The 17,454-nt window shown below is 38.5% G+C and overlaps 1 protein-coding gene across 21 annotated transcripts in view; it reads right to left on the minus strand.

Annotated features, from left to right (window-relative positions):
* Pak3 (p21 (RAC1) activated kinase 3) overlaps positions 1-17,454 on the minus strand; it is a 250,624-nt gene that overhangs the window by 37,384 nt on the left and 195,786 nt on the right. For all 21 annotated transcript variants that reach the window (XM_075958630.1, XM_075958635.1, XM_075958626.1 and 18 more), the window contains 3 exons: positions 12,928-13,059; positions 10,784-10,949; positions 2,491-2,554 (listed from right to left, as the gene is read on the minus strand). In XM_075958630.1, the coding sequence (XP_075814745.1) occupies positions 2,491-2,554; positions 10,784-10,949; positions 12,928-13,059 (362 nt within the window). The remainder of the gene's footprint in view (positions 1-2,490; positions 2,555-10,783; positions 10,950-12,927; positions 13,060-17,454) is intronic.

Consider the following 17,454-nt stretch of genomic DNA (forward strand, 5'->3'; position numbering starts at 1 on the left):
CATACTCTGTTGCTTTATGTTTATCTCATGTTGAAACAGGCTAGAGTCATTTGGGAAGACAGAACCTCAATTGAGAAAATGACCCCCCCCCCCCTTTAAGGCAAACCTGTGGATATTTTCTTCATTAGTGATTGATGTAGCAGGGCCCAGTCCATTGTGGGTGGAGCCACCCCTGGAAAAATAGTCCTGGGATGTATAAGAAAACAGGCTGAGCAAACCAAGTTAAGCAAACCAGTAAGCAGCACCCCTCCATGACTTCTGCGGCAGTTCCTGCCTCCAAGTTCTTTCCCTGGGTTTCTGCCCTAACTTCCTTCAGTGATGAACTGTTACCTGGAAGTGTCAAGATAAATAAATTTTTTCCTTCCTAAGTTGCTTTTGGTCATGGTTTGTAATCACAGCAATATAAGCCCAAGACATCCATAATGAAATACTACTCAAGGAACACAAAAGATGACATATTGTCACTTGGGACAATGTGGATACAACTGGAGTTCATTATGTTGAGCAAAATACGCCAAGAACAAAAAAAGCAAGCACCGTATAATTGCATCCATATGTGAATGATAAAAAACAAAACTGATCTGATAAAAGTTGAGGGCCAAATGATGGATACTCAAGGCTGGGTACGGTAGGGGAGAAGGAAGAATGGAGGAACGCAGGTCAACAGATAAGGAGTCACAGTTAGATAGCAGTGAGAAGTGTCTTTGCGTTATTACAAAGTAGAATAGCCACAATGATAATGAAATATCCATTTTCTTAACGCTAAAAGGAAGTTTTTCTGAACGTTCTCACCATAAAGCAAAGCTAGATACATGAGGAGAGCATTGTATTAACTCTGATTTGCACATCGTGCAACACATTTTTAACTTCTATCTTGTTACAACGTGTGCATAACCTGTGTGTGTACACATGCGTGCCTGTACATGCCATGGTGCGTGTGTGGAGATCCAAGGACAACTTTTTGGAGTCAATTCTTTCCTTCCACTGTAGATTCTGGCAATCGACCTCAGGTGGTCAGGATTTCATGGCAGGTTTTTACCTGCTGAGCCAGCTCACCCACGACACCATACAGGTGCAATATAAATGCATGATTGAAAGCAGCAGATCACTGCTCGTATGTATAATTATTGTGTGCCGATTAAAGATTAATGTTTAAAACCATAAAAATATAATGTGAACTATACATTAAATACAGAGCTACATTAAAAGTTCCACAAAACGGAAATCTGTTTAGTAATATATTTCCTTTAGACCAGTGGTTCTCCACCTTCCTAATGCTGTGGCCCTTTAATACAGTTATGCATATTGTAGTGATCCCAACCTGCTGTAAATGTAGCTATCATGAGGAACAATGAGTACCTGTGGTGCTCTTCCCCCAAACAGTGCACATCCATCCATTCAAAAGCTTTCCATTATGTTGGGGGGGGGGGATGTGTGCACAGTGCAGCTACGCATGGAGGTCAGAAAAGGCATGGGATCCCTTTGAGCTGCAACCACGGGTGAATGTGAGACACCTGCCATGGATGCTGTTCTCTGTGCACCCACTCGATCACAGAATCATCTCTGCAGTTTCCCCTCCCTTGATCTTAACCAAACACATAAGAATTGAATCAAAAGCCAACTTTTCTGTGTTCCCACAGTATATAGTATTGTCTTTTTGAAATTTGTCTTTCGTGTTTTTTTTTTCTTCTTAGTCAGGAAGAAAGTTAGTTGAAATTTACATAATGACTTGAGAAGGTACATCTCCCATTAAACATTATTACATTCCCCAGGGCCTCATATTTAGATCAACACTAAGGCACAATGTAAATATATATAATATATGCATTTAAGTTGCAGAATAGATGACCCCTACCTCAATCCCTAGTGAATGGTTATGATTAAAAACTTGTTCATGTTTCTAGTTGATGTTAGGATCATTTAAGGAATTTTTATAAGATTATTATTCCTGGAGTGTGATTCAAACATCTGGCAAGGTGGACCTGAAAATCTGTGTCTTTAACAAATACAGTAGGGAATATGGCAAACCTGGTCTCATTTAAGGCCTGTTGATTTATTTTGTCAGTGCTCAGATAGTCAACCCTGCCCAACCTGGACTTTCTCATACTCATTCTGCTCATGCTCAGTTTGATTAAGAAACAGGATCTAATCCATATGCGCATTTGGATGAAAAGGGACAACATATCAAGAGCTTTCAGATAAGCTAGATTTTCTTCTGACTCTACTGCTTTTCTAGATAAAGCATGTGACTGTGCACATGCTATAGCAATCAAAATATCCCTGAAAAGTTCAATGATAGTGAAAGTTCAATGCTAATGATGTGTTCACTCACCAAGCAATCTACCAGCAGGAAAATCTCATATTGAGAATACAAAACACAAGTGCAATGCAGAAAACAGGAGGCATGAATTGGCGGAATCATTGAGATGTTCGCGAATTTTAATGTACATGTTGGCCTTCCTGTTGGTATTTCAAATAAGAATCACTTACCCTTGACCAATTTTTTCAAATCTTGTATATTTTTTCTTTGGGTCCCCAACACTCACAATGCTTCCTGAGGAGGGTGGGGAGGGAGAGAGAAAGATTGAAACTGATTGATTTGCTTTTAACAGTAAAATTGGAGGCATCAAAGTCAATATCTTTCACAATCCATATGGAATATGTACTTAATTTGTTTAAAATACACTAAAATATATTAGTTAAAGTAGTGATAATAATCTATACTGCTTATACTAAATACTGTTCATATCTGGGAAATAAAAATAAACTGAACACAATCCAGCATTCACAGATTTTTCTCATAAAATAGATATTATAGATTAGGAGATTATACCTAAAATTCATACCCATTATTTATTCAAACAGTTTTCTGAATTAGAATAAAGACAATAATTCCGCTATATTCAGTTCTGTAAGAAGAATACCTATACTGAGTATTTACTGTTCCCTAGTTCCATGTTAAGGGGATGATATACAGGGGTGGGTCTAACAAGTGTATATATATATATATATATATATATATATATATATATATATATATATAAAATCTTAGGAGTCTACCAGTGCTCTAAATCTTTGACCAGAATTACTGGTATATGATTAATCATCATAAAGTATAGAGTTCATTGTTTTTCTGTGTAGCTCATACATATATCTGTATTCATGCATGTGTGTTCTTGGACATGTGTGTGTGTGTGTGTGTGTGTGTGAGAGAGAGAGAGAGAGAGAGAGAGAGAGAGAGAGAGAGAGAGAGAGAGAGAGAGAGAGAACAGGAGAATTCTGGGAAGAGGACACAGTCCGGGCCCAGCTAGAGAAGAAGCAAGATGTGACTGCCTCCCCTGAATAAGATACCGAGCCACGTGGCTAACATAGACAAGAATAATGGGCTAATATAAGTTATAAGAGTTAATAAGAAGCCTGAGCTAATGGGCCAATCAGTTTATAACTAATGTAGATCTCTGTGTGATTTCTTTGGGACTTAAAAATTGAGGGAACTGGGCAGGTCAGAAATTAAGTGAAGGTCATACAGGAAGGCACCTAATGTGAATCTGTGGGCTCCATTCTGACATATGGATTCTTTATGAACTTGGAGCACACTGATTTGGCAAGACTGGCAGGCAACCTCTCCATTTCTGCCTCCCTCTTGCTAGGGTTACATGTGTGACCACCCATATATTTAGGTGTGTACTGGAGATCTGAACTCAGGTGTGACAACCACTTCGGTAAGAGAGTAATCGCTTTCACCACTCAATGCTTTTCAGAAATGTATTTCAGAGTTGTGTGACCCTCACCATAATAGAACTATTTTTTAATTAATCATTTTTGTGGCTAGGGTGACAGCTCAGTATTTATAGCACATGCAAGTATAAGGACCAGAGTCATAGCCCCAATAACATACAGAAAATGTCAATTGGGCATCGGGGTCCAACTGTAATCCCGGTGCTTAGAAGACAGAGATGGGACCTTGAAGGAAGGGGTTAGCAAGAATACCTGTTTCAAAGAGCTTGGGCTTAATTGACTTAATCGAGAGACCATGTCTTGGTGACTAAGGTAAAGAGTGACCAAGTAAAACTCCCAATGTCAATCTAGAGCCGCCATATGCACCTGCACATATGTGCACCTGCACAGGCATGTGTTCATACTTGTGTGAGCCCACATATGCAGGCACAACGCATAGACATGCAAAGAATAGCAACAATTAAACATTCCACAAAGAAACATTGAGCATATTACCGGTTACTTTCTTGTTGTTTGAAAGCAGAGTTGGGGTGTAATGTGTCTATTTTAAAACAGGCTAACACATGGAGGTTCGTAAAAAAGGAGGGGTGCTTCTCGGAAACAAATGTTGGCTTCTCTAATTCATGGCATACTTCATTGTCTTTATGATGGTGGTGCGTGAGGTTTCAATGGGATTTTGAAGCTATTGTCTTCCCTGGCTTCCTAAGAAAGCTAAATGAGAGGTACCTGACAGGACAGCAGTCGATAAGATGACACTCTAAATGGCAGAGCTGCAGGAAGGTATGAGCAGTCACTCTTAACTATCCCTAGCTAAGCTTGCAAAAGTTCCTCCTCACTGCAGGACCAAGTCCAGATTCCTTAGTTGAATACAGTAGGCCATTTATCATCCAGCCCCATCTGGTTTTTACCTAACCAAGCTAAGTAGCAATTATTCTTCTGCTGTCTTTTCCCTTCCTGCTTTAGATCTTAGGAGAAGTCTCACCATCCAGGGGATTTGCTCCTTGCATGTGCCTCTCTCGTCTCCTTTCTAAGTTATGACATGCTAATTCTCACCCAAATGCAACCTCACAGCAGCTTCCTTTCCGAAGTCTTCTATGGTTACTTTAATGAGACTGACAGACTTTCGTTTTTCCGGACAGAGTTTCTCTGTGTAGCCTTGGCTCTTCTGAAATTTGCTTTGTAGACCAGGCTGGCCTCGAACTTAGAAAGATCTACCTACCTCCGACTCCTGAGTGCTGAGATTAAAGGCTTGTGCAACCACTACCTGGCGAAACTGACATACTTTTATTTGAAGCCAGAAAATCTGTGTTTTCGTCCCTTTAATGTCAGTTCCCAGGGCAATGGTTGTCAGTGAACAAGTAAGTGAATGAAAATAAAATAATACATATTCAAATAGAGTACAATATATTATAGATAATACCTCACACTAATTTAGGTGACTGTCTTCTGGCCTAGTGGACACTATAATTAAAACCTAATAATTGACAGTAGACATTCAGAAAAAACAATCTGATGAATGTTTCAGTTATGAATTATATATCAGGTATGGGCTTTACCATTGATGGGATTTATTTGGTTAAAGAAGGATAACCTTGAACTTCTGATCCTCCTAGACACTGGGATGACAGGTGCGCACCACTGGACCCTGCTAGTATGGTATTGGGGCTAGAACCCACAGCTTCTGGTAATGACAGTTAAGCATTCTACCAACCGAGCCATACTCCTGACTGCTGGGTTTTGGTTTTTAATTTTTGTCTCTTTTTTTGACAGTTACATACTGGTTGTGTTTTATCCTTCCCCCCTTTCTCTCTTCTTTTGCTTTGTATTGGTAATGGATATTCCTGTTTCAGTTGGGTTAGTAAGACAGATGTTGTGAGAGTTTTACAATCCATTTGCTCAGGCAGTGATGCTGTCACTATGTTCTATTTGTCGTCTGGTGAGAAGTCTAAGTCATTTCTTGCATTCACTACTACATGGTGTTTACTTAGTCCTAGGCCTGTATCTGTGTTTTTTTTTTTTTTGACTCCACTTTCAATTCGCTCCTTCCTTAATTCTGCTGCTACTGTTGGACTCTCCTCATCTCCTGATCCAATGGTCTTCTAACTGGACTTTCTTTTATGTTCCATCATGTCCATCCAGACTCTGCACATCTCTCAGGATACTTTAAGTACAGACCTGGTGGTCAGATGAGTCTCTGCTGTTGATATCAGAGATACCTGATACTTATAGTGAAGGCCCAATGTCCTTGTCATGGAATGTCATGGAATGCAATGATCACCATGATCTGTTCATTGCATCCTTTACAACCAGGATCTTATGCTCCAACAATAAAAAATAAAGCATAATTCCTCATCAGCCCCTGCTTAGCCATAACACTTGAGTGGCCTCTTTTATACATCCAGGAAAAACCTTTCGGAGTAACTCCAGGAAGGCAGAGGAGGGCACTGGATCTCCCTGCTTTAAAAGTTATCCTGGAATGTCACTTCTAGGAAGCCTCCATGGTCACTTTGAATAAAGTTAATAACTTCCCTTTCCTCTCTCTAGCACGCTCTGTCACTGTCCTCAATGTGTCATCTGCCACTTTGGCATCACATTTTAGGCTGTTCTAATGACAGGAGCCTAGTCTGATTCAATTGTAGATCCCACATGTCTCCTTATACAGCATAGCAGCAAGTGTTTATACAATTAAACACAAGTGAAACCAGGCATTTCTTGAAAAAAAGAGAAAAGTCCATGGTTCAAGAAACGTTGAAGAATATATTTTATTTTATTTGAGTTATGTCTCTAAAATGCCACCAACTTAGTGATATGCGAGTTGCTATTTTATTTTTCAAATTGTCTAATGAATTTCCACATCACTGAATCCATCTTTTTCCAATCAGTTTTAATGGCTGAGTGCCTGGATCTGTTTTCTTCTTTTGATGAAATTATGATTTTAAAGTCACTTGAAACCAGAGTCTTATGAAATGGTTTATACTTTTCTAAGAAAGTTTTGCTATGAAGTTGCTGAGCAAACTCTTTTCCATAGGCTGATCAAAAAGCAAATAAGCTTTAGCTCAAACCGCTTTCTGAATTGCAACCAATTCCAACTGGCAGGGTTCACTTAATGAGGCTTTATGGTAGTAAATTATTCAACCATTATTTCCACGGTATGTGGTGTTAAAAAAAAACCCTGGAAATGAATCTTTTCATAAGGATTACTAGGAGACAACCATTTTGATGAGACTGCTTCAGAATTTAACTGCTGTCCAATTAAAATGGCGTCCCCAGACCCGTCTACTCTTCACTAGGGAGTGTGTGCTGCCATCTACTGGTAGGCAAGCATACATGCAAGATGCTTTCTTTACAACTCCAGTCACGAAACAAGCTTTGCCAAGTGAATGCTCTTCTTAGGTCCATTACAACAAAGAAATTTGATAAATTAAAACAAAGACAAGGACACTACGGGGACACAATTGAGCAAAGAATAGATCAATGAATAAAATCAAGTGGAGAAAACGTGATTGAAATATCAGAGCAATTTCTTACTAATTAAGAAACAAACCACTCATCTGTGGTTGGTATGTAAAATAAATTTTAAAAAGATTAAAAAATAAAAATGATAAAAAATCACTAAATTATAGCATTTGAAGATGGGATTCATGTTTGTAGTTTCAAAAGGAAAAAAAGGCCATCAATTTATTTTCTGTCATATTATACTAAACTGGATTTCTCTCAGTAAGAGGTTATCCCTTGAGCATGAAGGAGGGTTTTGTTTGTTTTGTGTTTTTGTTCTTGAGAAAGAGCTTAATAATCCTCTAAATTAATTATGATTGTCTCTGGTGGTGACTTAGGAAAAAGAATTTGGAGCATAGACTGCTAGGGAAGGAAGGGAAGTGGTTGTGGGATTTGGGGTGGGGAGGTTAAAGAGAAATGTCCTGTACTGTACAATTGTGTTGGCTGTCGGTGCCTTCTGAAAATGTTCACTAGCGTGCAAGGGTTTCTTTATTTTCCAGCAGACCCAGACAGACCACAATGAGCAAGCCAGACCTAAGCTATCTATCTGTGTAAAACTGAAAGATGATCTGTCCATTTTATTAATGACTCCTTGGCCTGGCCTCTACCATCAGTATCTGAATGGAAGATGAATTGCCTGGTAGCTCTGTGGTTTGGCTTGCACAGTTCCTCGCAATCACATTCTTGAGGTTGAAGATGAGGATGATTAAGTAGAAGCTGTCATTTCTTTCTCATTCTTGAAGGGTTCACTCTGGCGTAGGTGTCAGGTCATCCTATACTTCTCTGCCTCTTTCCCCCTTTCTTTTGTCTCTCAGTAGTCTCCTCTATTCCTTCCTGGAGTTTCATTTGCTTGCACCTCTGATTCCAAGAACCCCAATGACTTTTGTACTGGTATCACACTGATGAGATTGTTCTGAGTTATAAGCATCATAGTGAAAGGTAATTCCCACTCTCTAATGATTACACAGTAAAACTAATTATCATGCTGGATATCTTACATAAATGAATGTATTTCTTTGGTCCTCAAAAAATTCTCTCATTCTATTGGGACTATTACTATTACTGGAAGTTCAGAAGAACTGCAGACTTCCCAAGGGATACAGGATTTGTACATGTGACTCTGACTTCATTATGATCATTTCAAAGATTGTCCTGTTGTACGATCACGTTAAAGGTTTGTACACTTGATAACAAAGTGAGCATTTGTTGACGCCCCTACTATGAGACAGATACATTTGCTGAAGTTTTCATTGGCACAATGCTATGAAGCTGGTATTATTATTATTATCCCAACTTTTTAGATGAAGAAATAGAGGACCAGCAAAATTAAATAACTGGCTGAAATAAAAATAGCTAGCCTCAGTCGGTCTGTGATTTGAATCAAGGCCTTTCTGACTCAACACCTGCCCTCTTATAATTCATGCTACAGAGAAACCGTTAAAATGCACCTATGATTCTTATGCCCATTTCATAGGTAAGAAACTGAGACCAGGCAGGGTTAAATGACTTGTTTCTGGTTGCTAGTGCGCAAAGGCATTGAGGAGGTACTGAGAGGGTGTTATAGGGGCTAGAGGGTCTGAATTTCCATTTCTCTGTAGGTTTTCCTTGGCAAGAGGAAAGCTGGCAGACACGGGTAGCCTGCTGGTTAGGAGGAAAATGATTGTCTCTGGGCTCCCATAAAGAAGTATAAAGTCCAACAGAGAGAAGCACTCACTTAATTCTTTTTTTTACAGTTATTTTCACTAAAACTTAATTCTCATTAAACAGTTCAGGCAGCTCCCCCCCCCTTTGTCCTATTGCTCCTCAATGTGGAACAAAGTAAACAAGACAGAAATGACCCAGCCCTAGAACTATCACATTCTGTAAGCAAAACTGCAGCTCAGAAAGGTAGTGCCCATTTTTCAGCTGACTTATGAAATGTTTAAGTCCATGGTCACAACAACGAATGTACTGAGGCACCAAAGAGACACTAGAGAACAGTCATTTTTACTAATGCATGATGCCATATTTTGAAAGTCTAATATAACCATGCCATATGTACAAAACAATGGAAGACACTGTAGTGAGTATGTGAATCTCTGAAGTTCATTTTCCTGGTGGTTATCTCTCCCTTCTATTTTATACACAAGTAGTTTGGTTACGCAAAACCAAAGTGGCTAATGGCAGAAGTGCAAATTTTAAAGGCATACAGATGTGAGGTCAGACTCAGGCTCTACCACTCATTATTCTGGTGACTTGATCACTTAAGCTTTTTAAAGTTTTTGTTCAGTGTTCTGTAAAATGAAGACATTAACATCCACCATAAATGACTTTAGAGAAAATGACCCTCGATAATGTATGGAAAGTGGCCACTCTCAAAGTGCTCCTTATGTAAGAATTATTATAGGAAATAGTGGGCACTGGCATTAGAAGCATATTTAATCAGGTATAGCAAATCAGTTTGCTAAATTGTAGAAATTCCAGTTCTGAGTGCTTACTGATAGCTGTAACTTTAACCTTGGCCTTGCAAAACATCTCTACTTCAAATGACAATAGTGCTGCCTATGAAATATTTTGAATGCAGTAGACACAAAGTAATTATTCTGTCCACATGACAACTTGGCTGTGAAAGGGGATGGGAGGGGGTGTTGTGGACATCATATAATCCCTGCATGCATACCTAGCTTCTATCATCTAGAGGACAGCACTGTCTGATGCTTTGACAGTGACCGACTTAATGGGAAAACTAAAACCTATCTTCAAATATCTCCAACAAAATGTGGCAAAATGTCCCTATGGCCACATCTACAGTGCCTCCCTGTGGCCAAGAAATGAATTTTTTCTCTTTGCTCTGTCAGCTGTGAAAAGTGATAACCCCTTTATCCTTGTTTCATCATGCTACCAAGTCTTATACAAAGAAAATAAATAAGACACTAGTAGGAATCAAACTTGGAGCAATGATTACTAATGTCTAGCCATTCTGTATGAATTTAATAAATACGGTCCGTAGAACCTTGACACTTTTCAGGGGAGAATTTCTTTCATGACCTTGAGTCTTGAGTGTTTTGTCAAACTGGAGCACTAAGTGTGTGAGCAAAATCATGTGTGCACTAAGGAAGCGATGGCTGCCATTGGTTGGTCCCTCCTTCCTCCCCACAGATAATGGGATGCTACTTTAATTGCAAGTTTTCATGAACTTTTTTGGACTTTGAGGTTTTTTATTTTTTGTTTTTTAAAGTGTCCTTCAGATATGGTCTTTCTTGTATGGTCCTAAAATATTTTAATCAGAGTACCTTAATTTCTTTTTGGAAATGCAATCTTAAAACTTACTAGCTTAATATATTTTGTCAAGTTTACATCTTCATTGAGCATTTCACATGAAAATGCTTAGTTTCTCTCTGACTAATCGTACGGGGGAGAAACTAACCTGACGGATATGCACAGTAAGTCCTAAACATTGTATTTTATGGCTTAAAGGATCCTAGAGTCTGGCAAGCAGATTCAGCTATCTGAAGGATCAATTCTCCTTCTACTCACCGAATAAGAAGTATTTTCCTGGAAAGATACTCACTTAGCTTCTCTAGGATTTCCTCGTCTGTCATCTTCGATTTTTTCCTTTGCCGATCTGTATTCCTGTACAAAGTACTGGAATTGGCATTCTCAGCAGAAGGCAGGGTGACTTCTTTATTTTGAGCTGCTGGTGAAGCAATGGATTCAACCACAGAACGAGTATAGATCTGAAAGACAAACGCACCCACCCCCAATTCCACAGTTAATACAATAGGTAAGGAAACGCGTGGTAGGAAGAAGGCACTGTCTGCTCACTGGTGTTAAGAGTATCAAGGAGTGTCACATACTCTAAAAGCTCCAACGTCCCTATCCATGACCTTGCTGCCTTCCCTTAGTAATTCTTCCTATCTGGTTCATATGAATTTCTTTCCTTAATTCCACCTCTGCCATTTTATAAGTTTGTAGTTATGTGGCTTTTTGATTAGCAAATCATTGAATGTGATAATCTTTTATATTCAAATTGTTACCTACCCCCAACTGGGCTCATTTAGTGCTGCTTTTGGATTGTGCAATATACACATATAAAACAACAATAATTATAGAAGAAAAGGTTATGAATTTGAGAGGTGGAGAATTCATGGGAGGTGTCGGAGGTGCAAGACGGCAGCATAGAAATGACGGAAATATAGTACTTATATATGAAACTCTAGAAAAACAACAAAAATTTTAGTTTAAAATAGGCTGATGTTAAAAATGACTTATTTTTTATTTTTAATTTATGTGTATATATGTATGTACATGTGTTTATGTGTCTGTCGTGTGTGTTCAGGTTCTTGTGGGGCCAAAATTGTGTAAAGGATCCCCTAGAGCTAGCGTTACAAGAGTTTCCCAACACAGCTGCTGAGAACTCGTGTCCTGTGGGAGACCAGTAAGCACTCATGACACACGAGTCATTTTCTAGCCCCCAGGCTCATATCTCATACTCTAGCTCTAGGAACACCGAGATGCACAAATATTCTAAAAATTACAATGAAAATGAAATCTTCATGTGTTTGTATTTTGTGTGCATGTTTGCGTGTGCTTGTGCACACACACACACACACACACACACAGGCATGCATGCATTTGTATAGCACTCTCATGTGAAGGCCAGTTGATGTCATTCAATTGCTTTCTGCCTCATTTCCAGAGACACAGTCTCACTAAACCTGAAGATGGCTAGACTAACTGCAAGCAGATCCCAGGGATCCTCTCGTCTCCGCCTCTCTGGCATTGGAATTTTAAGCACACACTGCTGGGACTGAAGGATGGCTTATGTCCTCCAGCTTGTGTAACAAGCAGTTCACCAACGCAGACATCTTCCCAAGCACAAAATGGCATCTTGTTTTAATTCTTTGTTTTGTTTTGAACCAGAATCTTACTACATAGCACAGGCTGGTCTGGAATTTTCGATCCTATCCTCTCAGTCTCTTAAATAGTGGGATGAAATATGTGTGCAACACAACCTGGTCCAAAAGGCATCATTTGAGTCACTGAAAAAACAGTCACTGATGTTTTCTCTTGCTTCAGCAGGACTTTTACTAGCAATGCCGGGTATATAAATGTGTACTTCTATTCAAACTACATAAACATATACTTTAGGTTTGGGAGGTAGATCGAATAGTCACATGTTCTGCCCATTTTTAATCCGATAGGTTTGTTTATTTATCTGCCTGTTCAAAACCTCCTTCAAAAATCATTACATGTATTCATTGTCCATGGTACTGTGTTACATAAGGGAATTTCCAGCATATATCTTTTGATAATCCCACATCTACCCTTCCTTTTTTACAATTATCCCCTCCCTCCCATTATTCCAATTTGTTCCCCTAGATCAGTGGTTCCTAACCTTCATAATATTGTGGTACTTTAATACAATCCTTCATGCTGTGATGACCCGTAACCATGAAATTATTTCATTGTTACTTTGTATCTGTAATTTTGCTACTGTTAGGAAAATATCTAATATGCAGGATATCTGATATGTGACCCTCCACATAGGGGTCCTGACCCACTGGTAGAGGATCAACCACTGCCTTAGATAGTTTCGCTTTTCCTTTCAGGACATACCATATATGTGTGTGTCTATGATTTTATGAATCTATATAAAATCAGAATACTATAATAAATGAGAGAAAACATACCATATTTGTCTTTCTGACTTACTGATTTTGTATGCTCTGGTCTTGGTGCAATGACAGGCGGGGGCTCATTGTCATCTTCTTCCTCTTCTTCTTCTTCATCCTCTTCTTCAGATACAGGGGGAGCCAAAGGAGGCTCAGAAGCGGTTTTTGTATTCTTAAAACGGAAAAAGGTTAAAGACAAGGAGTTAATTTTTCATTGTTTTTCTTTAGAAACATGAAGACAGATGAAATACTTAAATGTGTAGAGTTGGGATGGAATTATAGCTTTCACAAGTGAGCACAATGATCTACCATTTAGTACAATGGACCATTACGTCTATATTATTCTTTTCATTTTCCACCGAGCTCAAAAATAGTAAACAATTCACTTAATATTTTAAAGCTTACTATTCTTAAAATCAATAACTACATTCAAAATCAAACTAGCTGACATTAATACTTTGGATATCTACTGAGCAGATTAAAAATTTCTTGAATGATAGTTTGTCATGCTTTAAAAGGCTACTTTCCCCAAACATACTAACCATGACCATTAGGCTAGGCATAATTCTGCTAATACTAAGAGCAAAGAAGCCAAGACATGCTTCTTCCTTTCAAACCTCCTATAAAGCGCCACTCTTTAATAGACACTAACATCCAGGGAACACACACATATCAATAATTGCTCAATATTAAGCAACAAACAAGATACTGGTGATTTGCAATGATGTACAAAATATGGTAATGAGAACTAATAATGTCAATCACCACAGTACCTACCGTTCCATTTGATCATTCATATTAACACTGTGGGAAAATGGCTGCAAACTTGAACTTTGAAAGAATTAAGGTCATAGTTCTCAAAGTGTAGTTACTAGTACTTCAGCAATAGCAGCAGCATCCAGAGGTTAGCTAAAAATGCAAGTTCTCAGAAAATTTCACCTAAGTCTATCAATCAGATACTCGGGCACTTGGAAATATGTATTATAATAAGACTTATAGGTAATACTGACGCAGGCTCACATAAACTATGGTGTAGGCTTGGTTATTATAGATGTCAGACACATTGATACTGAATACATAAAAACATAGCTAGTCTGAATTAAAGTGTGTTATAATAGTATAGTACATTCCAGATTTTATACACTCAAAATGAAAAATATAAATTATTTTACTAATGTATTAATTATTTTACATCGATGTATTAAATGACAGCATTTAAAGTTTTGTGTATACTGTAAGATGTATGGGCATACGTACAAGTGTGCATGCCTCTGTGTGTGTGTGTGTGTGTGTGTGTGAGAGAGAGAGAGAGAGAGAGAGAGAGAGAGAGAGAGAGAGAGAGAGAGAGAGAGAATTAGGCCAGAGGTCCAAGTTACGTGTCTTCTTCTATCTCTCTGTTATACAACCATTTCCTTAGAGATAAGCCTTCATCTTGGCAAGTTTTGATAAGGCATGAGATTTTCTGATGGGAGGCAAAATGTTCTTTCTGACTAGAAAACTCTTTAAGCTCAAGCAGTAAACAAAGGTTTCAGGAAATTCCTGAGGCCAAGCAGATGCATACACTAGGATCCTCCTTTCTCAAGTGTACACAAACAGTAAGAACTGTTGAGAGACACTCTCAGGCAAGCTGTGCTGCCTAGAAGAAGCTACGACCAGCTGAGCCACCTGGAAGAAGGCAGAGACTAGCCAAACTGTCTAGAAGCAACAAAGCCAGTAAAACCGCCTGAATAGGCACAGATAAACTGAGCCACATGGAACAGATACTTCACAATCTGTTGAGTTGCCTGCAGGCTGTGCAGACTGTGCTCCGGGTTTAAAGCTTTCATGAGCTGTCACCCACGCAAGGGTGGGCTTTGGTGATGACATGTTTTTGAACCATTTCTTCTCCTCTAAACACTTATATTCCTGTAAGTGACGCCAATAAAACTAATTGGTTTGTCAGTAAACTTTCTCGTATCCCTTCCTTCGTCTCTCATTGCCTCCTTATCCGGGGTGAGAAAACATTTTTTTCTTCTTAGAAAGAAAGTCACACAACACACTCTCTAGTTTATTGTTGAAACAGAGTCTCTTAACTGAACCCAGATGGAGCTTGTTAACTAGGCTATAGTGACTGACCAACGAGACCCCAGAATCTGCCTGCCTCTACCTCTCAGGACTATAGTAATATAATAGGCATGCACCACTGTTCCTGAAGTTTCCATGGGTGTTGTGGCTCAGAAGGTAACTCACTATTTTTAATGTTGAATGCTTTTTTTGGTAATGAACAATGTTAATTGGCAAAGTTTCATTGTACCATAGCCGTAGGTTTCATAAGGACATTTTCATAGAAATAGATGTTATTTTGAACATATTGCCTCCCCTTGAGACCCATCCCTTTTTTCTAGTTCCCTTTGCTCTGACAGTTTCATTTTCTGTTCGTAGTAATTTCTACTTTTCACAACATCAGCATACATTCTTGCTAAATTTTCAGTTGATTATTTTGCTTCCACAGAGTAAGGAGGAACATGGTTGGAATTCTCCCCTTGGGTAACAACATTGGAAATACATCCCATTATAGATAGAGGCTCATTTTATAGACAGCACATCTCGTGTAAATAATGTGCTTGCCACTTGGTTTTGCATAGTAACAAGAATGTCAGAAGACATGTCTGTCACCTCTAATCTACCAGAGTGTCATGTGCTTTGTTTAGCTCAGGCCACGCTATTCCTGTTTCATTGATTTTCTATCATTTTTGTTTTTGAAATGTTTTATTTATTCTCTGAAAATCTCACCTATGTGTTGATCATATTTTCCCTTCCTCCAGTTCCTCCAAGCTCCCTATCCATCCAACTTCATGTTTTGGTCTCTTTTGAAAGACAAAAAAAAAAAGAAGAAGCACAAAAAACCATGGATTGCAATTTGTATCGGCAATCCTGTGTCTAGAGCCTGCCCTAGAGTGTGGCTGATTCAACCATGTCGCTGCATTGAAGGATAGGGATTTTCCCTCTCCCAGTAGCTACTGCAAATAGCTTCTGTACTAGACATGAGACTTTGTGTCTACTTCCCCTCCTTCATGCTCTTGTTTATCTGTCTTGTCTAAAATGTATTCCTAAGTTAATTTAGCCATTTATTTTTTATTTTAAAATGTAGCTATTAAAATATTGTATTTCTGTTGAACAATGATATTGTGGCTGGGTGGTTTTAAATTTCCATTTTGCTTTCTCTTTGTATAATTGGTTTTTTCTGTTTATGCCACTGGTTTTGATGCCCAAGTGTTCCTAAGGCGAATTTTTATTTCCTGAAGCCGGATCTCTTAAGGCACTCACAAGCACCTTATTAACAAAAACATTTCTCTGAAGGACTTAAATCTGTTTTGGAAATTCCATATGGAAAACTTTTAATCTTGTTAATATCTACAGTGGAGAAAAAAGTGTAATCATTTATTGGATATCAGCCATCAAGAGTTACTTATTGTAAGGAGAACATTGGAGAATTTTTTCATAACTGTTTGAAAAAACACTTGACTGCCCTGATAGAGACACATGCTGGGTGCTTTAAAGACTGAAACATGTTCACCTTATTTTATTTATGCATATCTATATTCCTTTAAATTTTAAATTTAATTTTATAAAAATTAACTTACAAAGTATTGGGTTTTCTTACGGCATTTTCATGTATCCTTCCCTTTGATTGGATCTCATCTGCTTCTTATCCTCCATCACCCTGCTTACCCCTGTTTTCACGGTAATCTTCCAACTCCAGTACGACCTCCTCACATGTTCATATCATATGTGTTCTATTCCTCCCTCCTGCTTCCTTCCTTAGTGCCCCATTTTCTATTTTATGGGCCTCTTTCAAGTTTCTTGGCCTCAGCCCATAATTACCACTACCTAAATATGTATATTCAATAATTAGAACCTGGGATCCACATATGAGAGAGAACATGTGGTTTTGTCTTTCTGAGCCCAGGTCACACTTACCATACCATTTTCTCTTTCCATTGTCCTGCAAATGTCACAGTTTCATTTTCTTTGCAGCTTAATATAATTCCATTTAAATACCAACCTTTCAAGGATTGATAGATACAGTGAGAAACTGCTGTTGGATTATTGATATTAGCCTTGATACTATATTACAGAAAGTTTTCCTCTGTTCATGCCTGATTATCAATAATGAAGCAAATCTTCGAGCTGGGTAGATTATTCAGTTGTAAAGTGCTTGCCATATAAGCACAGGGAAATTGTTTTGACCCATAGCATCCACATCAAAGATTGGGGCATGATGGCTTACACTTGGAATCCCAGCACTAGGAAGACAGAGGCTTGTGGATCTCTTCAGCTCACTAGATATGCAGCCTAGCCTAATCTTCAAGCCCTAGGTTTCAATGAGAGTGAGACCTTGTCTCAAAAAGCAAGGTGTATAGCTTCTAAGAAATACATCTAAGGCTGTATCATGACTCTCACATGTGCACACACGTGTGTACCAGTATGCTCATATACAATAGAAAATTATTCAGCTAAAAATGAAAATATGAAATTCACAGGTAAATGGATGGAACTAGAAAAAAATAAGTAAAGAGTAAGTGAC

This window comes from Microtus pennsylvanicus, chromosome X (genome assembly GCF_037038515.1).
Source record: "Microtus pennsylvanicus isolate mMicPen1 chromosome X, mMicPen1.hap1, whole genome shotgun sequence".
In the NCBI taxonomy this organism is placed as follows: Eukaryota; Metazoa; Chordata; class Mammalia; order Rodentia; family Cricetidae; genus Microtus; species Microtus pennsylvanicus.